Source organism: Anarhichas minor, unplaced genomic scaffold, assembly GCF_050575085.1.
Source record: "Anarhichas minor isolate MPS153535 unplaced genomic scaffold, ASM5057508v1 ptg000033l, whole genome shotgun sequence".
Classification (NCBI taxonomy): domain Eukaryota; kingdom Metazoa; phylum Chordata; class Actinopteri; order Perciformes; family Anarhichadidae; genus Anarhichas; species Anarhichas minor.
This window is the reverse complement of record NW_027466479.1, coordinates 1,823,652-1,849,459: the sequence shown is the minus strand read 5'-3', so window position 1 is coordinate 1,849,459 and position 25,808 is coordinate 1,823,652. Positions and strand designations below refer to the sequence as shown.

Here is a 25,808-nt window from a genome sequence, read left to right as displayed (position 1 = left end):
TAAGACGAGGTCAAACAAGGAAGGACTTTCAGGCAGAGATGAGAGACGAGCTGTCTGTATCCTGAGCTCATACGAGCCGGTCTTGCTGCTCGACTTCCCTGCTTCTCTTTGTTCTTGCGCTGCACCACTGTCCAGACACCATCACTGCCTCTCAGACGAGAAGAGAGGCTGACATGAAAGGTAGGCGCACACGACCCGGGTGAGAGATCAAAAGCTGGAATGAGCCGAAGTCCACAAAGCGAGCGTCTACACAGAGCACATAGAGGAGTCCTGTTCCTGCCAGCCTGCCTTTTGATTCTCACTCTTTCACAGTCATACAGGCGGACATCATTACCATACCAGAAGATCTCCCTTTGCTTTTACTGTAAATGCCAAAGCAGGCCCTTTCGTCACATATTCATGTGTTAAGCTTCTGGTTTTCTTTTTATTCGGTAGTCTGAACATTCAGAACCCTTATTTTGTCATTTAAGGACAAGACATTTCTCTTAACTATTACTGTAGAATAGGTAAATGTTAATAATACATCACCATCAAGCTGTCTTCCTTTTCTGATCCAGTGAAAGTGATGTTGACTTTATACTCGTATGGAAGTTCAATGTACTGTAAATATAGTTATTGCCACAAATGTCACCTTATTTGTTTAGTTTAATACTGAGAAAAAGTAGGTTGGATGTCCTATATTTTTGTCATTGTCAACAAGTCCCATGGAAAAACGCAAAGCAACAACGTGATGGTCCGTCTCTTATTACTCTCTGACTTCCCTAACCTGAGTCTGTGGCACTGTACTGCCTCTTAAAAACCTCTAACAGATAGCTTCTTTTAGCACAGAGGAATGACGTATATCAGGCGATACACAGACAATACTTTTCTGCAAAAATATAGAATATCCTTAGCCGTATGGGGATGCTATAAATGACACTAACTACACAAATTATTTTTAATATACTTGAATTGTCTCCTTGGCGCTGAGGGATGAAATACTCCAACTTAACTGAATATGATTTTGAGCTGATATATTTTTATGAGGGTTGTTGACGATTTGAAAAAAAAAGTAAAACATGTTACCATTTACATGGAAACAAATTTATAACAAATATAATTTGTCTTTTGGAATATTTTACTATGACTACGGTTGGTGAAAATAAGAAATTGACAAAATATATCTTGCCAAAATAATTAGTACATGCTTAAATATCCCAGAGGCTGCTTTTTACATAGTGCTCATGACATTTTTTACACGGCTCGATTCATAGAAATGAACTGTTTCCCATGGTCATTTAGTACAAAAGGAAATTATTGCCATAGTGACAACCATGTCAGTGGGGCCATGACGTTTTTTTGCAGCTCACCAGAAAGAGAGTGGAAGCAGCTCCGGAGACGGGATGGCTGGCTAGTTAACTAGGCAGTTAACTTGGTAACTAGCCTGTCCTTCCCTTGAGGGACGGGAAGTGAGGTGGAGGAGTGGCCACAAGCCCACTGTTTAGCTCATTGTTTTCTAACTGGTGTAGCATGACGAAATTAGCAAGCTGGCTAACTAGCCAGCTGTCGACTAGTTGGCTAGCTAGCTTGTTCTTTGCACAATACTTGCTACACTGGTTACAAAAAATGAGCCCAACAAAGTTGTCACTTATCAGGTGATAGCAATGTGCTTTCCCACTCTGTGACAAGAGTGTGTGGAAGTATTCATTTGTTACATTTTAGTCATGAGCTTAAGAAACAGCTTTAACAAGCGCATTTTTCTTTAATACCGCATTAACCTCTTTTACTCCACCTCTCTCTTCACCTCTCTATTTCGGGGGAGATAGCACGCCAGCAGTATTTGCCACATAGAAGTGGTGCACATCATCTGAAAGCATGAAATCATTGCATTTTTCTGCGATTGGATGGCGAAGACTTCTGCTCTGGAACCTGCTCAGAAACCCTTTTATTGTCAATATAACTAGGAAAACAGTACATCCTCTGACTCCCCTAGGTCTCCAGGTTATGGTTTGTCATCTAACATAACTACAATTGGGCTCATTGGATCAGCTTTCCAGTCATACCCAATTAATGCCAAGACCACAGTATGCAGAAAACATTTTTAAGAATAGGTTAAAACAACACATTTATAGTGCTATGCTTGGTTTTTGCCCCAAACTGCATTGGATTAGAATATAAAGGTCATATCTGTAATGGGAAGACCTATTAGTGCCCATAGAACCCATTTTCATTCCCATATCTTGAGGTGAGAGGTCAAGGGACCCTTGTGAATTTGTCCATACCAGTTTTTCCCTTGGAACTTTGGAGCATTATTTAGCACCTTCCCGACAAGCTAGCATGGCATGGTTGGTACCAATGAATTCCTTCTCGGTTCATATGCTAACAGTACCTTCCCTCTAGCTCTAACAATGAGCCTGCTACAACCTCTGCATGACAGTAAAGTCGGCCTACGTTGGTGTTGTTGCTTCCAGAGCAGCTTCAGTGCTCCTCATAGACTCCTAGAGGGAGAATGGGGGAGAATAAAAAAGATATTCCCTCATTTAGTGTTTTAATGATAATGGTGGCGGAGAGTGCTGTTAAACATTTTGCACCAAAATGTCCCCTCGGTTGGTAGGGAACTGGTGACGATGAAGGTTGTATCATAGGAAGTACATCATTTCAGTGACGATTGTGCCCTGTAAGGAAACATCTGCATTCACTATCTTTCTCCACTTATTCATTCACATTTCTCTTGATTGGTAACTCATTTGTATTATATGTTATGTAGATGCCAACTGCGATGTGCTGTCCGAATAGCAGTTGGCGTTTTCATTTATGTGAGAAAACGAAAAAGAACCCATGGCAAGGTGCCGACATTGCGTTTACTCTGCCTTTATACTCATTCTCACCGCTGGATGCATCCACATCATGGTGGCTTTTGTCGAAGGCAAGCAAACAGTTCTTTCTATTAAATCTCAATACAGTTTCTTGGTTCTTGGTTCAGTCAACTCTACCTTGCCCCCTTTTTTTTCCTGCTCGTCATTCCTGACAAGGATAATCTTTCCTTCAGGGATTATGAAGATATCCTGTAGTCATCACTTTTTGTCAGCTTAGCTCATATTAGCCAGCAACCCGTGGCTTAACGGTCTGAGCTTTGTATCTCAGTTCAAAAGGAACACCGAAGATTTGTGCCACGGTTCAGCCATAAGTCGGTTAAACCAGCATGGTGGTCGTTCACAACCTCCAGTTCCACGGTTCAAAGCCCAATCAGTAAGGATGAAGCACCCAACTGTTGCCAAAATGACTCCAGTAATACCTCTTCCTTTAAGAAAATAAACGTTGAGTGGAGATATATTGGAGCTAGCAGGATTTAGCCTTCTGTCCTTGCTGCCTGCTGTGCAGGAAAATGGAGGTAGAAAAATAGGCAGTAGTTACGTTCACATCTTGGGTAGTTAGATTCTAAGTAGTTTGCCTGTTTTGAAGGTCAGGACAAATTCCAGCTGTGACTTAATTGCACCAATCAGAAGCTTGACTGGTGTATCCTGCCTCTGAGTTTAAAAAAACACTGGCATGTAAAAACTTAAGATATACTCCACCAGCCTCTGAAGAGCAGAATTCAAAATTAGTGATTCAACGTGACACACAGCAAAGGTCTCGCAATCAGAAAAGGACATGGACCCACCAAACAAAGTGTAGAGCTGAATAAACAACTCCATCCGCAGTGTTTGCTTTCGATGGGCGCCCGACTCCCCAGTGTGGCACACAGTGACGGGCATGCAGAACATTGAGCTTTAGATTTGTGAGTCTTTCCCATTGCTCTAAAAGCCCGAAGGCTGGTTGACTGAATTAAGAGTTAGAGTGTTATCTCCCCAGCGGAGGCAGAGTGCTGATTGCTGCCCTCATTGGTAGTGAAGAGCACGTCTACCTGGTGTAATAGCTGCCATAGAAACCACATCAGCCAAGTAATTGTTTAGGCAACCTCAGAAAATTAAGAGGACGACATTAAAATTCGTTCGCTTGGCTTCTTCATGCTTCTCTGGGGCACTTTTTATATCAAATGTTCAATTTGTGGTGCTGCAGTGTCCGAGTAGATTGACAGCTTTGAAACCAGAGCAAACCAGGCCTATTTTGTACTTTATGTCTTCTACTTCGTTCTCAGAGTGTTACAATAGCAAACCACAGGGCATTGAAGACAGGACATACAGTATAGCAAAATTAGCTACATTTTGTAGCAGCTGGCTAAGAAAAGCTCTCTGAGCAGCAAACGGCAACAGCATTCTATACTATTTCTACCTTCCATTGCTTTGTGTTGTCAGTGAAGGGCAACACTAACCTATGGCAGAGCAAGAGGCAGGTCCATGTTATCTCTTTCCATTTAGGTTTGATGATTGATGGATTATGCCATTCAATTGACGAATGACAACACTCGACACCGCAGAGGGTTTCTTGAATGTTTATCTTCCAGACAGAGGAAACCTGCAGTTGAACAGTAATAGTTTCTTGCTGTGACAAATAATGTTCTTGCTTCATGCAAATTGTAATAAACAAAATTACATGGTTTTTGTACTTTCTCCAATAGTTCTTGCACTTACATATTTATTATTTGAATTCCAGTTTATTACCACCTAGTTCTTATTTTTGTAGATTGGTCATCATTTCTGGTTATTACTTTGTACTCACCATTTGAATTGCTGAGAGCTAAGATACACAATGTGGCCACATTGTCTGTTTATGTTTTTTCCTTGTCAGTCAGACGGGTGCAGAGTTTGTAAAGGTTTATAGCTTTACGGTTATCTTATTTGGATACATTTTTAGACCCCCTAACTATTTTATCTTTGCCCTACTTTACTTTCTCTCGTTGTGCACACTTTATTGTGAGGGGTTATTACCAACAACTCAGGTGCACTCATTGTCCCTTTTACCTCAGACTAAAGTGGTTTTGATATTCTAGATAAACCCTTAGCTTGTCTACAACCCTCCTTCCCTGTACAACTTCATTTGAACCAGATCATTACATTCACAAATCTCAGCAATGAACCTGGTGAGCAGAATGATGTCAAAAGCCATACAAAATGGCCAAACACCATATGACAATCGGGTCCTAGGTTGTGCACGGTACTTCTAAAACAGACAAGGCCTATATTATAATATAACATAACATATATATATATATATATATATATATATATATATATATATATATCTTTTGAGCCATTTTCAACCATGAAAAGGGCAATTTCTTTTACAAATTTGTGTACTTTGATGTGTTAATTTAATTTGTAGCTTAAAAAACAGGTGAGCAGTTACTCTTTAATATATAAACTGGTCTACTCATCCAGTGAAAACAGTTGTTTAATGTCTTCCGTTCTGAAGGAGCTCTATCCAGTCTAAGAAAATAACCCTTATGATGTCATAGTGATGTTATCAGAATAGAGCGCCTCAGGAACAAAGTATGTTTGTCGGCCAACCTGGAAGTTAGCATCGCACTGGTTTCCTCAACAAAAAACCAGTGGGATTTTTCCTTTGGATTATTGCAGAAAATAATCTCTGTGGCAAACAAACGTTTTTGATAATCTTCACAAATGAACACCACTTTTCCAATGAACAGTCAGCTCATAGGCCTGTATTTCCTCTGCTTCTTGGTGAATGCAATAGCAATATAATCGATAATGCCATACCGGCCATCCTTTTCTGTTTCCAGGATGTTACGGCGTGGACGGCGAGAGCGACTCGATCATGAGCTCTGCCTCAGAGAACTCAACAGAGCCTTGGTTCTGTGACGCCTGCAAGAACGGAGTGACTCCGAGCTGTGAGCTGTGCCCCAACCAGGACGGCATCTTCAAAGAGACGGACGCTGGGAGGTGGGATACAATATCACATTGACCCGGTGGTCAGCTGCCATTTACGAGAGGCAGCGAGTGGAACATGTTCAGAAACAAATAATGCCCAATGACCTCCGCTGGTTGAAATGCTGAAGGCAGTATGTGTACAATCTAAATTGTACATACAGTATATTCAGCATTGGAGAAAAAGGGAAGTTGGATTAAGGAGGCGAGAGAGAGAACTGGCAGAGGAACGAGAGAAGAGGATGGAGGGAAGAGAAGAGATAGAGAATGAAAAGGAGTGAGAGAAAAGAGTGTGTTATGTGAAGCGTGGAGACTTCAGCCACGTTATCGCTGATAGTGCTCCTCAGCTAGGCTGCACCCGAATTTACTACTTCACTAGAGCATGAAAAATACAGCAAATTAAACTGTGAAGCGGTTGCTTGCTAGAGATGGATATCTTTATATTGGACTTCGGATTCTCTTCCCTAAAGTCCGCATTTGAAATTGTGTCACACCAAACCACAGCTAGAGTCTGGGGCTACATAAATCTATGAATCCATTTCTTTTTGAAGTGTCTGAGCAACTCACTGCAGCCATTTTCATGATGTGAAGTTTGTTATTGTCTGCAGTAATCCTCTAAATGCAAAAATAACCACAGCAATTGACTTTGATCAATTTGATAGCGTTGCTTGAAATCACTGACCGGAAATCAATACATTTTAAATGTCACCTTTTTCAAACTCGGGCAAGGCAAGGTTTTCATGCTAATGTATTGTAGTTTTTGTTCTCTTGATCTTGAACAAACCAGTTCATCAACCCACTTGGTTTTCTTCCTCTTCATTCTTAGATGGGTGCATGTGGTCTGTGCACTTTACGTTCCCGGCGTAGCATTTGGAGACATCGATAAACTACGACCAGTGACGCTCACTGAGATGAATTACTCAAAATACGGGGCCAAGGCAAGTACTCTTTTTACACATTTATGCAGGTGGGATTATAAATTCATGTTCATGTCACATGTTTCACATCCTGCAGGGGCCACTTTTTCTATATTCTATTTGATCAGTATATCATGAATGTATATCAAAGTTACTAGTTTATTTCAGATACTAAGTCATTATTCTGAGATACTAAGTCATTATTCTGAGATACTAAGTCATTATTCTGAGAAAATAAGTCATTATTCTGAAATAATAAGTCATTATTCTGAAATAATAAGTCATTCTTCTGAAATAAGTCATTCTTCTGAGAGACTAAGTCATTCTTCTGAGAGACTAAGTCATTCTTCTGAGAGACTAAGTCATTATTCTGAGATACTAAGTCATTATTCTGAGAGACTAAGCCATTATTCTGAGAGACTAAGCCATTATTCTGAGGGACTAAGTCATTATTCTGAGAGACTAAGTCATTATTCTGAGAGACTAAGCCAGGGATTCCCCCCAAAGTGTGGTGAGCTGCCTCCAGGGGGTGCGTGAGAGGAAAAATGTAATGGTGGTCTAATGGTGTAATAATTGATATTAGATATAATTTAAAAAAATGTAAGTGGGATTTTTCACAAAAACATGAATTATAAAAATTCCCTTTGTAACATTTAAATTTAAAAACTTACAATTTAATAAATAAATGCACTTCAGCTCCTGCCGCCAGACTGTCTTTTATGTACACACTAGCTAGCCTAGCTTGTGCAGCTATAACGTCAGCTAACAGCAACGTTCATGCAAATATGCTAAACTGGCTGAAATCGGGGAAACTGTCAGGTGGAACATCTGAAGCTATCAGTCATAAAAGAGGAGAGGGACAGAGAGAGAGAGAGAGGAATCGGAGGCGAGAGGAACGGAGAGGTGCGTTGGGGAGAGACCGGGAGAAGAAATCGAGCAGGAGTCAGAGAAAGATGAGACGGAGGAGACCCAAAAGGAGGAAGGGATAGCACAGACAAATCGGGAGCACATAGGCCCATCGCGGAGTCAAGGTGAAACAAGAGGAAACGAGAGTGAGCATCAGACTGGGAAAAAAAAGAGGGAAAATAATCTGGGTCTGGGCTTCACTTGGATTGGCAAGATTGCCCAAAGCCACAGTGCGTGATGTGCAGTGAGGTTCTGGCTAACAGCTGTCTGAAGCCCTCTTATTTACGTCGCCACCTGTACACCAAGCATGCCAGTGCAAGTCAAAAGCCCCTTACATTTTTTATATCGAAATTGGAGGAGTTACAAAACAGCCAAAAACAACTGCAGTCTCATTCATGTGTTGGGTCTACAAAAAACGCACTGCGGGCTTCATATCTGGTCAGTTACAGAATAGCAAGAAAGGGGCTACCTCACATAATCGCCGAAGACGTGTGCTTGCCAGCTGCCAAAGAGATGGTGGAATGTATGATTGGAGAGAGTAACTTTGTTGTAATTCGATTCAGATTAATGTAACCGCTATGTATGGTTAATTGTAAATTAAATGTGATGCAATCTGCCTCTGAGCCTGTGCGTGTGCCCTCGCCATCCTTATTGCTCTTAAAAGTGACGCCTTGTGTAACTGAAATGTATTGAAACTTTGTTGCAGTGTTTCAGGGCGTTTTCACACCCGTAGTTCGTTTGCTTTGTTCCGATTCAGGGATTAATATGATACAATGTTGCAGTTGCCCCTTTGTTCGGTTTGTGTTCACACTGCAACATTTAACAGCGGACTAAATCTTGTAAACAAACGCCACGCGCGAGCAAACTGTTCTCTCATTGGTCCGATTGTTATGCTGCTATAAATAGGCTCTGTTGATTTTTTTTTTTTTAAGGTGTGGGGGATTGGGGGTGCGTGAACCCGGTTGGGATGTAGAAGGGGGTGCGTGGCCTAAAAAGTTTGGGAACCGCTGTCTGAGATACTAAGCCATTATTCTGAGAGACTAAGTCATTATTCTGAGAGACTGAGTCATTATTCCGAGATACTGAGTCATTATTCCGAGAGACTGAGTCATTATTCTGAGAGACTGAGTCATTATTCCGAGAGACTGAGTCATTATTCCGAGATACTGAGTCATTATTCCGAGATACTGACTCATTATTCCGAGATACTGAGTCATTATTCCGAGAGACTGAGTCATTATTCCGAGAGACTGAGTCATTATTCCGAGAAAGTATATCATTATAATGACTTACAGGTTTTTATCACATTGACAGAAATTGGCCTCCATACTCGGGTGAAGCGAAAGTGCTAAAAACACTTCAAATCACTAAACGCAGTTGAACTCTTGTTTGAAGAATGAGATGAAGTTGAACTGTCAGGTGAAGAGTAAAAGATGAAAGCAGTTGAAATGTCAGTTTATCTCTAAGCAATGCAAACTGTCATTTTGCCCTTGAAATGTCGGTTGAAGTGGAAGTGCTGGAGATAGTTGGTTGCATTTCAAGTGTCAAATATAGTTGAAGTGAAATCAAAAGCAGCTAAAATGGAATTCAGCCATCATTGATTTCATTATTTACACCTGTCAAGTCAAAATGTCTTCTGTGCAAAAGGCCAATAGATAAAAGTAGTAACATTAAAGCAACATATGTGGTGATGGGCTAAAAGAAACCAGTGTTCGTTGCAGCTACAACTTGACGTCTCCCTGTTGTATTCTGTTGCATTCAGGAGTGCAGTTTCTGTGAGGACGCCCGCTTCTCCCGGACCGGTGTGTGCATCAGCTGTGATGCAGGAATGTGTCGTTCCTATTTCCATGTTACCTGTGCACAGAGGGAGGGGCTCCTGTCTGAGGCCGCAGCAGAGGAGGTGAAACTAATTCTACATTTCAGATAACATGCTCTAGGCAACTGTTTAAATGACAAACCAGATTGAAGCAATATTCAAAGAGTTATGGTCTTATGATGTAGGTAAAAAACACCAAACACACGTAAAGACCAGCCCTGTGAGTCTTGTCCCTCAGCTTATCTGTGTCCTCATCACACGGGATGGTCAAAGTTAGGTACTTTAATTACCATATTTATAATTTACATTTGACTTTCAGGTTCACAACACGAGAAAGATGTTATTTTTCCTTGTATGATCAACAAAGCAAAGTTATTATTTGCCTCACACAGACAGTGAAACCTGGTATTTCTGCACAGATCAAGATCTGGCTACACTGATGTTATTAGTATTATACTATTTGTAGAATTAGATTCCAGTCGTGGATGCATAGGATTGTTTTCTGCTTGTGTGATCTAAACATATCCAATAACTCCAGAGAATCATTTCTTTTTGTTTTTGTTTTTATCTAACAAAAGATTCTGCCTCAATCCATGTTTGTTGGCGTTTAGCCTTTCAAAAACATTTTCACTGTGGCCAAAAAACAGTTTATATAACCTGAATAGAAGCTTTTAACGTAAAGAGATGACATTCTGTTCAGCCCTAAAGTGTGAGTTGATCAGTTGTGATATTGATTCATGGATATTAGCTGCAAACAGGAAAAAGCTAACAGAAGCATTTTGAGTTCCAACAGTTTCATTGATAATCAATACTATCTATATATAGAGAATACATATAGAGAGTATATATTGGGGGTTGTCTGTCCATACTTCTGTCCATCTGTCCGTACCACTCTCATGTACAGGATACCTAAGAAACGCCTTGAGGGAGTTTCAATACATCGGGCACAAACATCTACTTCAACCGAAGGAGGAAGTGATTCGAATCTGGAGGTCAAAGCTCACTGTGACCTCACAAAACACATTTTTAACCATAACTCAATGATTCGTATGCTAATTATGACAATTTCACACAGTCTAATCGGATAAGTTGATGACGTGATGATATTTTGGACAGACGTAAACTGAGCCGGTAATTCTAGTTTTAATAAAGTATTTCAACAAGAACTGGGGTTTTAACACTCATGGTCCATTTTGCTGAGCAGTTCATGTAAGCGCCAGACATCGTCTATTTCTGCACAATAAGCATCCAGAAAAGTGCCGACTGCAAACCACTTAATCCATTCAATCGCACTAAAAGTCTTCCATCAACATGCTGATGTCATCCACGGCAACTAGTTCGGTTTAAATGGTTCCAGAAGGCCAGCAGCGAGAAAAACTGCTTCTGCTCTTCTTTGTGTGTGAGGAACGAAGGGGACTGGGTTTTAAAATGTCAGTGTAGTAAAAGCTGTAAACGATAGAGTTCCCATTCTTTACCTATTATTACGACTGTTAATGCATGCGTGTGTTTCTGCTTCCTCAGGATATTGCCGATCCGTTTTTTGCGTACTGCAAACAGCACGCTGACCGCTTTGACAGGAAGTGGAAAAGGAAGAATTATCTGGCCTTACAGTCGTACTGCAAAGTCTCTCTGCAGGAGAGAGAGAAACAGCTCACTCCGGAAGCCCAGGTAATGTTCATTCATTCATGTCAGCCGCAGCAGCCACATGTCAGAAGAGCTTTTAAACATCTGCATGTGTGTTCGTACCTCTATTTAAACGTGCTCATATGACTCAACAAGGAGAAAAAGATGAGGTGAAGACTAGGTCTGGATTATGGTTAGGGTTAGGGCTGGAATATGAGTTTAGCGGTACATACAGTTGTGTGTAAAGATGTGTGTATCCTACCGCAGGCTCGCATCACTACCCGCCTGCAGCAGTACAGGGCAAAAGCAGAGCTGTCCAGGAACACTCGGCCTCAGGCGTGGGTACCCCGGGAGAAGCTGCCGCGACCCCTGACCTCTAGTGCCTCGGCCATCAGGAAGCTGATGAGGAAAGCTGAGCTGATGGGCATCAGCACCGACATTTTCCCCGTGGACACGTCCGATGCTAGCGCCAGCTTGGATGGACGCAGGAAGCACAAGCAGCCCGCCCTCACAGCAGACTTCGTCAACTACTACCTGGGTGAGGAAACACGTAGTCCGCTCCAGTCACTGCAAGGGTGTTGTGTTCTTTCCTCTCAGATTGTAGAAATATAACACTTTAAAAGTGAAATATAAAAAAATGACTAATAGCACTAGTGGGGAGTATTTCCAGATACTAATTATCCTAATACTGATACTAATTATTATTATTACTAATTATTGTTTTAGAGTCACTTGAGAATCTTTAACCATTTCCCTGCCATTCTTTCTTCACCAATGACTCTGGAGACAGGTTTTGTAGGAGGGCTGCATGATATATTGTTTCGACATTGGGATGTGTGCAAGCGCAGCAGTCGAATCGCCTGTATTCAGAAAGCAGCAGCGACACTAACAGCACTGTTATCATTTTCTTTTCCTCCTCCGTTCTCCTTCAGAGCTGCCTGAGGAAGAGCTTAAAACGTGATGCTTATCTGTAAGCTCGCTGACAGTCCCTCTTATGGCTGTCCCGTGCTCCGTGCACTTGAATTTATGGATATGCATTTAGAGCATCAATAACAATTCAAAGTAAGAAACTTCTAATCGTTTTATAATCTCTTATTTTTAGATCTAAAGTGCAAAACGAAGTCCGGTGTCACGATTGAAATTTGATCAAAGCTGAAAGGGTTTTGTATTTATCTCCATACTGTATATAAAAGGTGGTTAAAGGGATAGTTTGGGTGTTTTGAGGGGGGGTTGTGTCAGGTACTTGTACATAGTCGGTGTATTACCGACAATAGGCAGCGGTCGGCACACCTCCAGTTTGGATAAATGGGCAGGACTAGTGTTTCTCGAAATTGGGGGCGTCCCGTCTACTGTAGGTAATACACCGACGATGGATAAGAACCTCATACAACCCCAAAACAACTTCAAAACACCCGAACCATCCCGATTGTTGATCAGCGTTTTTTTCTCCCCAAATAAATGATTGTGATGCCAGATGTGTGAGATGTCATGCCAGTAACCTTGAGAGCATACTCCATTAGCCTGCAGCAGAGGGCCTATCTGCCATCAGTACACTCTCTCATGTGCGTTTCCTGTATATATAGATTGTGATCGTGCTATTGATTTTTGTCCCATTGATATTCAGAGCGGAACATGCGAATGATCCAGATCCAGGACAACATCTCTGAACAGAAGAACTTAAAAGACAAGCTGGAGAGCGAGCAAGAAAAGCTGCACGTGGAGTACAACAAGGTGAGCAACACAACCCAAACCCCAGAGCATGGTCATTTCTGCTGCATGGAGTGCTCCAACTCATTTAATATTGCACTAAAAATAGGTTATTTATAGGTTGTTTACGAATAATATTCAACGTACGTAAAATCTGATTAAAAGACATGTATAATGCAAAAAATCATGGTGAAAATAGAATTCCAGCAAGAATCTACAGCCATGCCAGCAGTTCTTGAGGTTTAGCAGGTATACTGTTTGCTAAGATCACCATCTTAGTGTGTTAGCATGCTAACATTTGCTAATTAGTACTAAATTCATAGTAAAAACATAGTATTGGCTAAATTAAAAATGTTGACCTGATGATAGTGCTGGAGGATTATTTATGGGATCGTTAAAGATGTGACACCCTGAGGGGAACACGTATGTCTCTACCAAATTGACTCTTTGCTAAGCCCCGCCCACTCGCTGCGACTTCTTCAAGCTGTTGGAGCTGCCATGGAGCCCACACTGTCACTAACTGCACACCTGCCTGCATCAATAGTATCTGCATTAAGCAGCGCACAGCATTGCCAGTTTCAGACCGACGCAGTTGTCAGTGTCTCGCTCAGCACCCAAATGTACTTGCGGCCATCTATGGTCTTAAAAGGAGGTGTGGTCAGGCTCATTGTTGGCGAACAAAAACCTGATCGAAGGTCAATGTTGCAGTATTTTGCTGCTTTTTTGGCATTATTCGTATACAAAGATGCACCTAAAGAAACTAGTTCAACACGCTCGTAAATGCTTCATGCACTTTAGACCATTCGCCATCGGTCGTTTAAACCGGGCCCTGATTCTTTAACCGTGTTGTTACCTGTAGTTTTGCTGGTCAACAGCGTCAGCATCAGCAGTGCTGCTCTATGTGTTCAGTTGAAAGTGCAATATTAATAAGTGAGAGAATGTGTCAAATAGAAAACAATCAATTTGTGAATTGCCAGCGGCATTTGGTAATTCTTTCATCTTATATATTAAGTAGGTGACCATCTTACCTCGGTTTCTTATGGACAAGGCTTAGCTTAGCGTGTGCAAGTATCACCACATCAGACATGGCCTCAGTATGCTGTGTTCTCTCATCTCCCCTCAAAGATATGACCTCTGAAGAGGCTGCCGCTCCATCTGTCAACATGAGGAAGGGAACACAGCAGCGAAGTAAAAGTCACAAGAGTTAATGTTGCGTTCAGTCGTCTGCCGTGCGTGTTAAGCGTTATTAATGGAGTGTGTGTTGCTAATTGCACTGCCTGAGTTGCTCTTACATGACTGTGGCCTTGGAGAGAATGCCAGTGGAGGAACGTCATTACAGTCTGGCTTTGACTGATATGTAGTAGTACAGCCCAGTACAAGGTTGACTTTGTGACACAAGGCTCAACTCTTGCAGATCATATTCATTAAACTGTTACGTTGACTGCAAAATGTGTTTAAAGGTTCACCTGCAACATAAATGGTGCAACTGTGCACATTCTAACATGTATAAGGCTACTCTTCTACCCAGGCGGCAACCTGCGGTTCTGCCAAGTGAAGCCAATGCAGAAGTGTTTCAAAAATGTCATTCTCTCTTCTGACCACCAGGGGTCGACTCCTCTGGTTGTATAGAAGTCTATGAGAAAATGACTCTACTTCTCTCTTGATTTATTACCTCAGTAAACATTGTAAACATGAGTTTATGGTCTCAATCTCTAGTTTCAAGTCTTCTTCAATACAGCATGATGTTCATTTAGTACATTATGGTCCATTTAGAGTCAAACAGACCATAAAGCAGAGTATGCTTTAGGGCGGGGCTACACAGTGATTGACAGGTCACTGCTGCTACCAGAGCTGTAAACGGCGTCAATCCAAGATGACGACGGCGAAATTGCCGAACTTGAGGATTCAAAACATCAGTCCACAAACCAATGGGTGACGTCACCATGACTACGTCCCCTTCTTATACACAGTCTATGGTTCTACCCCTGTTGCTGTGAGCCAGCTGATTGCACTACGGAGTAGCTTAATATCAGATAGGCTTTTGATTGTTTTCCAGATGAAAGAGAACCTCATTTAAAATCACACTGACATTTATTATAGTTACGGGTGTAAGGGTAAAAGTACACAGAAATGATGGTTTGGTACAGTGGCTTTGATCCATTGAGAACAGACAATAGTGCAAGTCTCAAAGATCTACTGGTCGCATATTTTTACTGAATATCTGATGTTGTCGACTGGAAACTCTGGTAAACAGTTTTTATTATTAATTATTATTAAGTAAGGAACATTTCAAACACTTTCCCTAAATGCACCAGGTCACAATAGGCTATATAACTGAAATGAAATGTCATAGCATAAGATATACGGTTTGACTTCATATTTAATGCACTGTTTTCATATGCTTAATAGAATGTGAGTGTGTGGGGCCTCACATTGTCTCCTCTCCCCTCCTGCAGCTCTGCGAGTCCCTGAAGGAGCTGCTCAATGTGAACGGGGAGCTGCGGAGTGAAGGCCAGGCCATGTGGACTCTGCTGGGGGGCATCCTGGGCCAGGTACCACCACCATCACTGCCTCTTCACACACCATCCCACACTTCTTCTGTCCTGTTCTCCACACACATATCAGCTGTTGAGAAAGTTTACAGAACACTAGCAATGGTTGTGGGTTAATCATATTGGGACTAGCAACCCGCATGGCCAACAGTGGTGTGACACTGCAGTCTGTAATAACCCTGCTTTTTATACTAATGCCTTCACTTTGCACTAACTGATTGACCTGTCATCTGCCATGAAGTCAGACCTGACTGTGGGAAGTAAGAGCCGTCTCCCGCTTCTCGTTCCTATGGTAACCAATTCCAAAGATGTGCCACTATGGCTGATGGGTTTTTTAATGAATGTGAACTGCAATCTACAAAAATAGACTGAGAGCTTTTATGGGGGGGGGGGGGGGGGGACAGGCTACAACTTGAGTTTACCCACAGCGTTCAGGTGTATATGGTGATAACACAGCACTCCTTTCTTTGAACTAAATCTTTTATTTCACACTTTCTGGCACACAAATATGGAGCCCTAAAGAGTTTAGTGTAAAATATAAATCATGAAATAAATGATGAGATTAATCAAAAGAGTAAAATATATATATATGGAGTGATGTGTTGTTCACATACACTGCCGTTCAAAAGTTTGGGGTCACTTAGAAATGTCGTTAAAATACATAAAATGAGTTTAAATAGGAATAAATGTCATTGACAAAGTTAGAAATAATGATTTTTAATTGAAATACTACTTTCATCAAAGAATCCTCCATTTGCAGCAATTACAGCCCTGCAGACCTGTGGCTTTCTAGCTGTCAATTCAAGAGAGTTCTCCCCATGCGTCCTGGAGCACCTTCCACAAGTCAGATTGGTTTGATGGGCACTTCTTGCGTCCCATACGGTCAAGCTGCTCCAACAACAACTCAACAGGGCTGAGATCCGCTGACTGTGCTGCTCCATGATAGACAGAATACTAGCTGACTGCTTCTTTGCTAAATAGTTCTCACATAGTTTGGAGCTGTGCTTTGGGTCATTGTCCTGTTGAAGGAGGAAATTGGTTCTTTGTTTCTGGCTATTTTGAGCCTGTAATGGAACCCAGAGCTGCTGATGCTCCAAATACTCAACTAGTCCAAAGAAGGCCAGATGTATTGCTTCTTTAATCAGCACAACAGTTTTAAGGGTTTTCTGATGATCGGTTATTCTGTTGAGATGATCAACTTGCATTAGCAGACACAGCTTGTCGTTGGAAGACGGGACTAATGGCTGCTGAGAATGGACCTCTGTACGCCTAAGTAGATATTTCATTAAACATCAGCTGTTTACAGCTACAGTAGTCATTTACAACACTAACAATGTCGACACAATATTTCTGATCAATATGATGTTATTTTAATGGACAAAACATGCTTTTCTTTCAAAAACAAGGGAATTTCTAAGTGACCCCAAACTTTTGAACGGCAGTGTACAGGTGCTGGTCATATAATTAGAATATCATCAAAAAGTTGAGTTATTTCACTAATTCCATTCATAAAGTGAAACTTGTCTATTATATTCATTCATTACACACAGACTGATATATTTCAAATGTTTATTTCTTTTAATTTTGATGATTATAACTGACAACTAAGGAAAATCCCAAATTCAGTATCTCAGAAAATTTGAATATTGTGAAAAGGTTCAATATTGAAGACACCTGGTGCCACACTCTAATCGGCTAATTAACTCAAAACACCTGCAAAGGCCTTTAAATGGTCTCTCAGTCTAGTTCTGTAGGCTACACAATCATGGGGAAGACTGCTGACTTGACAGTTGTCCAAAAGACGACCATTGACACCTTGCACAAGGAGGGCAAGACACAAAAGGTCATTGCAAAAGAGGCTGGCTGTTCACAGAGCTCTGTGTCCAAGCACATTAATAGAGAGGCGAAGGGAAGGAAAAGATGTGGTAGAAAAAAGTGTACAAGCAATAGGGATAACCGCACCCTGGAGAGGATTGTGAAACAAAACCGATTCAAAAATGTGGGGGAGATTCAGAAAGAGTGGACTGCAGCTGGAGTCAGTGCTTCAAGAACCACTACGCACAGACGTATGCAAGACATGGGTTTCAGCTGTCGCATTCCTTGTGTCAAGCCACTCTTGAACAACAGACAGCGTCAGAAGCGTCTCGCCTGGGCTAAAGACAAAAAGGACTGGACTGCTGCTGAGTGGTCCAAAGTTATGTTCTCTGATGAAAGTAAATTTTGCATTTCCTTTGGAAATCAGGGTCCCAGAGTCTGGAGGAAGAGAGGAGAGACACACAATCCATGTTGCTTGAGGTCCAGTGTAAAGTTGCCACAGTCAGTGATGGTTTGGGGTGCCATGTCATCTGCTGGTGTTGGTCCACTGTGTTTTCTGAGGTCCAAGGTCAACACAGCCGTATACCAGGACGTTTTAGAGCACTTCATGCTTCCTGCTGCTGACCAACTTTATGGAGATGCAGATTTCATTTTCCAACAGGATTTGGCACCTGCACAGTGCCAAAGCAACCAGTACCTGGTTTAAGGACCATGGTATCCCTGTTCTTAATTGGCCAGCAAACTCGCCTGACCTTAACCCCATAGAAAATCTATGGGGTATTGTGAAGAGGATGATGCGAAATGCCAGACCCAACAATGCAGAAGAGCTGAAGGCCACTATCAGAGCAACCTGGGCTCTCATAACACCTGAGCAGTGCCACAGACTGATCGACTCCATGCCACGCCGCATTGCTGCAGTAATTCAGGCAAAAGGAGCCCCAACTAAGTATTGAGTGCTGTACATGCTCATACTTTTCATGTTCATACTTTTCAGTTGGCCAAGATTTCTAAAAATCCTTTCTTTGTATTGGTCTTAAGTAATATTCTAATTTTCTGAGATACTGAATTTGGGATTTTCCTTAGTTGTCAGTTATAATCATCAAAATTAAAAGAAATAAACATTTGAAATATATCAGTCTGTGTGTAATGAATGAATATAATAGACAAGTTTCACTTTTTGAATGGAATTAGTGAAATAAATCAACTTTTTGATGATATTCTAATTATATGACCAGCACCTGTATATATGGCAGCCAAGTGAACGGTTACAGACAGACAGACCACTAATCTTCTAGAAGGATGTAAAATCACAGTGTAATTATTGACTCTGTGTTTCACATTTAACATTTAGAAAGCTTCATCTAATCGTGCAACTTCAAAACAAAAACGTCTCTTTCTAAGGTCTTTTATGAGATCTGGACAGTTTCAAGAGAAGAAAACCATGGATCAGGATTTTGTTTATTACTTCCTTTGTCTCATCTCAATCTCAAATAACTTTGTGAAAGATGCAGTTCAGAGGAGTACAACAGGCACCGGGGAGAGGAGAGGGAAGGACTAGTTCCTCAGCTTCACTGTATGTATTTGAAATAAATGAAATCTCCCACTGAGAGAGGTAAAAGATGATTGTAATACAAGAGTTTGAGATCCCTGTTCTAAGTTAAACATTTGTTTTCAGAAGCATTACTATAAAACACCAGGACTGAAGGAAAATGTCCATATATACATTATTTCACCATATTGTCTCACAGCTCCCTCACAGTGGTCAGTTCATGATTGACGTACAGCCTACAATAGTATCTATGTAGTACCACGCAGTCTCCCCAGCCTCTATAAAGATCCAATGAATTTAGTCACAGTGGGAATTTCCCATACTTTTTATGTAAACCAATTAACCAAGTGAAAACCAGCTTAAAACTGCTATAAAAAGACTTCTCCCCTGTCGTCCCTGCTGATCTTTACTTCAGAGGGCAGTAATATTCTAAATAGAGCGTACACTTCAAGTGATATAGATCTTTTAAGCTGTCTTCTCTTTTGTGATTCAGATCATTTCAGTCGTTTAGACATGTATTTGTCCTCACGTTGTGTTTGTTTTGGTTTTCCTCAATGACAATCAACGAAATAGAGTCTCCTTGTAATGTTCCCCCAGCCACAAAGACTCACAAGAGCTGCCTGGCAGCATTGTACTTCAGTGAGTGCAGATCTAGCCAAGGTGATCAAAGCCAGATCAGCAGAGCAACTTTCAATACCTGTCAACATCTGCATTGAAAAATGCCTTTCCAGCAAGTCACTCTTCAACATCACATAGCTAAGCTGATTTTAATGCAAAACAGGTTTACTCACCCAACCACCCCACAGACACAGTCCCTTGAACTGATGCCCCACTCATAAAACCGAAAACCAATATTATGTTTAATTGTTCATGATTATTTCAATTATTATTGGAACACATATAATAACACTTTCTAAAATTATCAATGTCATAAAAACAAAAACAGGATTATTATTCCTATTTCCACTTTTATTTGAATGCAAGTAAAAATAATTACATATGCATATACAGGAACATATAAATGTAATCAGAAAAAAACAACAATGACCGAAGATTGCTATTTTTAGAGTTCCCCCTACATTTTTCAAATGAGACTTTCTGGGTCAACCTTTACAGGATCAGCAACAAACGCATTATGCAGCAACAACAACCACCATGCATATATTAACGTAGTAGATCAGATGACTGTTCATGGAGGCAAAGACGTTGCCAGCTGAAACTGTCGAAACTCCAACTCGACCGACCTATGGTGCTACTTAATCACTCGCTCACTCACACACAGAGACTTTGTCGTTCATAGGGTCCCCCGCTCTGCAGCGGTCCAGCCAGGAATAATACATGACGTGGATGATACCTATAGCTCTATGCATTTTTGGTTGGCCATAACATTTTTTAGGCAGTATTTTCTAGTTAGTGTCTTGACCTCTAAGATCAGAGGAAGTTGTTAACTCTGACCCTTTAACTAAAACTATTATTCATTATTTCCACTTTGGTGCCTGCTCCTTCGGGGTTTTTATGTATATAAGTACCAGCTAAAGCCATAAAAAGCCTTATTAAAAGTATGGTCGTTGAGAGTGTGAGCCGTGTGGATAAATGGTCGAATAATGCTAATGCGGTGGCGAGGCAGCAGAATGGACGGGAACTAGAAGGAGACTGGCAGTGAATCTGCAACGACCACCATAAATCACCTAATTATGAACACGTACGATTTAAGTAGCTACATCAGTCACAGCACTGCATGCTTTTGTGTCATCTATCTGACACATTTTCATCTCCTATTTGTCATCCTGCCTGTGCATTTGCAGAAATTATTGATGTCCCTGACCGGGACTCTCATCCCTCTTCCAGTTCACAGTCGGAGCTTTTGTTCCTGATGCTCCTGGCAACTTCACAAGAGAACACTCACAAGACATTTTCCACCAGCCACTTTAAAATGCCACGAGGGACGAACAGTTACTGGGCAGCAGATATTATAACAGGGATAAGTGTTACAGTGTAGTCCAGTTTAGTGTCCATAAACAGAAAAATAATTGCCAACTTGTCCTGCATGCATGGTCTATTAGCATCTGGAGCAATTCAGCACTGAAGGTGCTTTTAATTAAATTTCAATTAAATTTATTTGTATAGCCCAATATCACAAATGTGCCTCAGAGGGCTTTACAGTATGTACAAATACGACATCCTCTGTCACGGGACCCTCACATCAGAACAGGAAAAACTCTCCCAAAAACATCTTTAACAGGGAGAAAAGAGGAAGAAACCTCAGGGAGAGCAACAGAGGAGGATCCTCTATCAGGATGGACAGAAGTGTGATAGATAGTACAGAATGAACAACATATGATATGACCATATGATAGAAGTGATGCATATAATGACAGTAGTAACAGCAGTGGATATAATAGAATAATAATGATAATAAAAGCATTAATAGTATCGGTAATAGTAATGTGACTAATAATAATGGTAGTAGCAGTGGGTGTCAGCAGGACCACAGCGGGAAGAAGGACCAGGGTCTAGGTATTACCCTGATCCATGGAAACCTGTGAGGAGAGAAAGCACAAAGACTCTGAGGAAAAGACAAAGTTAGTAATGTGCATTAATGGGACATGAATTCATACAGAAGGAGAGAGAGGAGAGGAGAGAGGCGCTCAGTGTATCCTAGGAAGTCCCCCAGCAGTATCAGTCTATAGCAGCTTATCTAGGGGCTGGTCCAAGGCAAGCCTGAGCCAGCCCTAACTATAAACCTGAGCCAGCCCTAACTATAAACCTGAACCAGCCCCAACTATAAACCTGAACCAGCCCCAACTATAAACCTGAGCCAGCCCTAACTATAAACCTGAGCCAGCCCTAACTATAAACCTGAGCCAGCCCTAACTATAAACCTGAGCCAGCCCTAACTATAAACCTGAGCCAGCCCTAACTATAAACCTGAGCCAGCCCTAACTATAAACCTGAACCAGCCCCAACTATAAACCTGAGCCAGCCCTAACTATAAACCTGAACCAGCGAGGATTAAGGAGGGAGGAGGGATCTCCGAGGAGCCATGAGCGAGGACGCACGAGAACAGCCTTCGAGGAAGTCTTTTAACGGCCAACACGCCCCCTCACTGTTCATCAGTCATGTGATTGGACGCTGCAGCCGATCGGACTGATACGATTTTGTTCAACATGTAAACAGTGAAGACGGATCGCAGATTAAACTCTAGTTTATATTTGATTAGGTTTCTGATTTACCATCTGGTTTAAATATATGTTCATTGTAGTCTGAACAACAAAAGGACCACAAACAACTTTCTAAATTTATTAGAAAGATTTGTGTTTTCATGATCTGATATTTCCCTCAATAACTTTTATTATGGATACAATTAAAGTCAGAGAGAGCTGGAGAGACGAAACACTGTTGGGAATGTCAAGGAGCGTGTTTGAGTTATCAGCATCTAAGAAACTAAATTATTGACATCAATAGAATTATTAATGTCAGTAACAACTATTAATGATTATTAATAATAACGGGGCACCACCCTGCGAACAGGGACCAATAACCAAACGATAAACTATGTCTCATAATTAGTGTTCACTCACAATGTCAATAGTCTGAGTACTATGACACATTCAGAGTGAAAGTGAAGGTTTAAGTTCGAGCACAGACCACATATACAGCTATTATCACAATACATGCACAAAGTAATCACAGACAGCTGCTCTTTAAAATATAACGGAGTTTATTACATTCTTTACGTTTAGCACGTAGCTACATTAGCTCAAAGCTATATGTGTGTGTGTGGATTAGTAAAAGAGAAGGGAAAGGAACAAAATGAAATAAATAAAAAAAATGATTAAGATCCTCCGTGCCGCGCTGGAGTTCAATAAACTGTTCTCCCAGCCAGAGGAGCAAGAACCGGGCTCTTTGTCACAGACGCGGTTCTGACCTCTGAACTGAGACGCTGTCCCTGACCTCACTGTGGCTGTCTCGACACAAATCACGGTAGCATAGAATACACGGTAACTTCTACACAACACTAGCAATTTCAGGGATCGCCAGTGTTGGTGATCATAAAGCATACACCACGTTATAAAAATGAACAGTACTTTAAGCACACAAACAAGATAAAATAAACACAAATGAACTCTCTCTAACTCTGCTCAGAATCTATTTCGCCTTACGGTACGATGCAATCGTGTTGATTGAGGGGGGGTTCTTCTGAGCTTCGGTGGGCTCAGGCAGCGCGGCTGCGTGCCGCGGGAGGTGTTCTCTCGGTGGGAGAGAATCGCTTCGTGTGGATAAGGGGATTTCGCGTCCTTATGACCGGAGCAAACGAGGCGCTTGGTGGAGAGTGGAAGTTCTCTCTCTCACTTCTGCAGAAATAAAAGGGTCCGTTTTGTGGATACGAACAAAGATAAAATAGACAGTTTGGTGAATTCGGCCAGCGAATATAAACTGTTAAACCTAGGTTTTGGTTAAAAAGGGGAACAACGTTGCAGTGTGTGCCTCCTGCTACCCCGGAGGGATCGATGGAAAAAGCCTTGAGGTGGGGGTTGCTGGTTGTTTTGTAGAACAGTGGCTGAACCACAGGGGTCCTGGGTTGTCTTGGCCCTCGGCCAATTAGATTGCAGCGGTGCTTTCAGGTAACTTCAGGAACGCATAGTTTTTTGGGGGAGCAGGGTCGTCTTACCGGAGGTCCTGCCTCGGCATCCCTGCTCTCGTTCAATGAGAGCAGTGTTGCATTTGGGGGGAGGAAACTCAGACCCCAATGTTAATTTCTTCAGAGCTGGGGGTTTGGTGCTCATCAAACTACAATCAGGATGAAACCTTTGCTTGCAAAAGGAAAGGCCTGACTCTCTCTTTGTTCCACAGCACATGTCGAAGCCATATAGTCAGATTCCAACAACACTTTATATATATATATATATATAGAGCTGGAGAGACGAAACACTTTATATACATATATATATCATCATTCCTGATTGTCATGTTTGATGAGTTTTATCATTTAAGAGAAACAATAATCATATTCACAGTCACAATTTCAAAATGTACAGACGCAAATAATTCATAAATAAGACGATCGCATTCCGCTGGTAGAAATGGATCCTGTGCTTATAAACAGAACACAGGACACAGTTTGTTAACAGACTACAGAGAGAAACACCTCTACAGTGGTGATAACTGTGTGTCTTTATTAGTTATTAGTATTATTAGTTACTACTATTAAGTACAGTGATCATGTGAACAGACACAAACTATCTAAAGTCTCTCCAGCTGTTAAAGCCGACTGACAGCTGATCCAGCTGTGATCAGCTGATCCTCCGTCATCAGAAACAGACGTCGCTTCACGTGACGCAACTGAGGAAAGGACGTCTAATGTCTCTTAAAACATATTTCCTCGTTTCCTCTCTCCTCGCATGGTTTCCTCCATGCATCCCTGGTGGGAGGGACTAAGACGCAAGGAAAGGACCCAAGTGAGGGAAACGGGGATGACATTAAGAGACTTGAGATATATCCACTGAGGGCGACCAAGAGGCCCAGACTGTCACTGTCACTGACTCAGGCTACAATAGTGGATTTGTGTGCTTGTGCAGGCCAACACTTCCTCTTGTAGTGCCCACTACCACTATTTTTAGCATTGAACCTTTGGAGGCCTTGGTCTTGGAGTGCATAGCTGCACTAAAACAATTCTTAATAAATCATTTTACACCGGTGTCACGAGAGCTGACGTGTCTATTAGTTTAGGGAGCGCTCTCTGCTATAAGCGTGAAACCAAAAAGGCCAAATAAAGAGAGAGAATGAAACCAGTTCATTTTCAGGTTCACTGATGCTGCAGAACAGAAACTCCTGAACACAGCATGATGCACCACAACAGTTATTATCTCCAAACTACAATAATATATTATAGTGTGCGGAATGAAATGTGATTTATGAAACAATATGAACAGGAATTACACAAAAGTCACAAGCACAGTATTGCATGAAATTAAATTAATTTTATAAAGCTGAAAAAAATAGATGGCAGTATCTGAATGAAGTTGAAGCTGAGTGTTGGCAGAAGATAATGTATTCATTATAACTAACCAGAGATATGGTGGATCATTACACTCATCTAAACTAGGCTTTCTCAGCCAACAGACGGGTCAGTTGACAGCAGAATTGAATGTTTTGCGAAGAAAACAAAAAACTCACCGGGTTATTTTCAATGTTGAATAATCTGCTTAATTTGTTGTCTTACAAAACCTAAATATGTTCAATTTATTATTATGTATTATTTATAATGACAGAAAACAGGGACAAGCAGCAAACTCTCGTAGTTTGAGAAGCTGAAAATAGCAAAAAGAAAGGCTGATGTTAGTTGGAGACTTGAAAGGTTGCAAATGTGCGCTTAATAACAGGGCAGGTAGGGCTGGGCAGTATATCGATATGATGTCAATATAATGGTAGACTAGATATCCTCTTAGATTTTGGCTATCGTTATATTATAATATGGCACAAGTGCTGTCCTGGTTGTAAAGGCTGTGTTAAAGAACTCACTATTATTTGCCTTTACTCAAGTCATTATATCCACATTACCGGTGATTATTTATCAACAATCTCACCTGACAATATAGTCCCGATATTGATATTGAGTTATTTGGTGGAAAGTGTTTTGATATTGGATTTTCTCCGTGTCGTCCGGCACTAACAGCAACACTGTAGACGGACTTCCTTTACTGGTTCTTAAACGTATCTCGGTCAAAGGTGGAGGCTCAACAAATGGGGTTTACTGAGCGTAAACATCATGATTGAGGAATTGAGTTGATATCAGCTGGCTGTTGGTCGCTGAGAGTAAGTTTGATGTTGGATGTTATAACCAGGGATGCAGCGATTTGTCTTTTTCAGTTGCAATAGCTGGGCTTTTGGTCTACCTGTGTTAAAAAGCTGTACGCCTCACTATGTGGAGGAGACTGGGATCAATCTGTAATGTCTTGGGCAACATCAGGCTTGACCTAAGCATTGCAAAAACATATACATAGACATCACCTAACGATCATTTCTGCTTAATCTAACGACTAATTGATTGATTATTCTATACATTGTTTTTGAAATTATAGAATAATATCAAAATGAATGTACCTAAAATGAATATAA

General features: G+C 41.2%; 1 protein-coding gene across 7 annotated transcripts in view; it reads left to right on the top strand.

The window, feature by feature from the left end:
• phf14 (PHD finger protein 14) overlaps positions 1 to 25,808 on the top strand; it is a 110,807-nt gene that overhangs the window by 10,681 nt on the left and 74,318 nt on the right. For all 7 annotated transcript variants that reach the window (XM_076105594.1, XM_076105593.1, XM_076105592.1 and 4 more), the window contains 7 exons: positions 5,660 to 5,819; positions 6,631 to 6,742; positions 9,390 to 9,527; positions 10,965 to 11,111; positions 11,334 to 11,604; positions 12,691 to 12,797; positions 15,230 to 15,325. In XM_076105594.1, the coding sequence (XP_075961709.1) occupies positions 5,660 to 5,819; positions 6,631 to 6,742; positions 9,390 to 9,527; positions 10,965 to 11,111; positions 11,334 to 11,604; positions 12,691 to 12,797; positions 15,230 to 15,325 (1,031 nt within the window). The remainder of the gene's footprint in view (positions 1 to 5,659; positions 5,820 to 6,630; positions 6,743 to 9,389; positions 9,528 to 10,964; positions 11,112 to 11,333; positions 11,605 to 12,690; positions 12,798 to 15,229; positions 15,326 to 25,808) is intronic.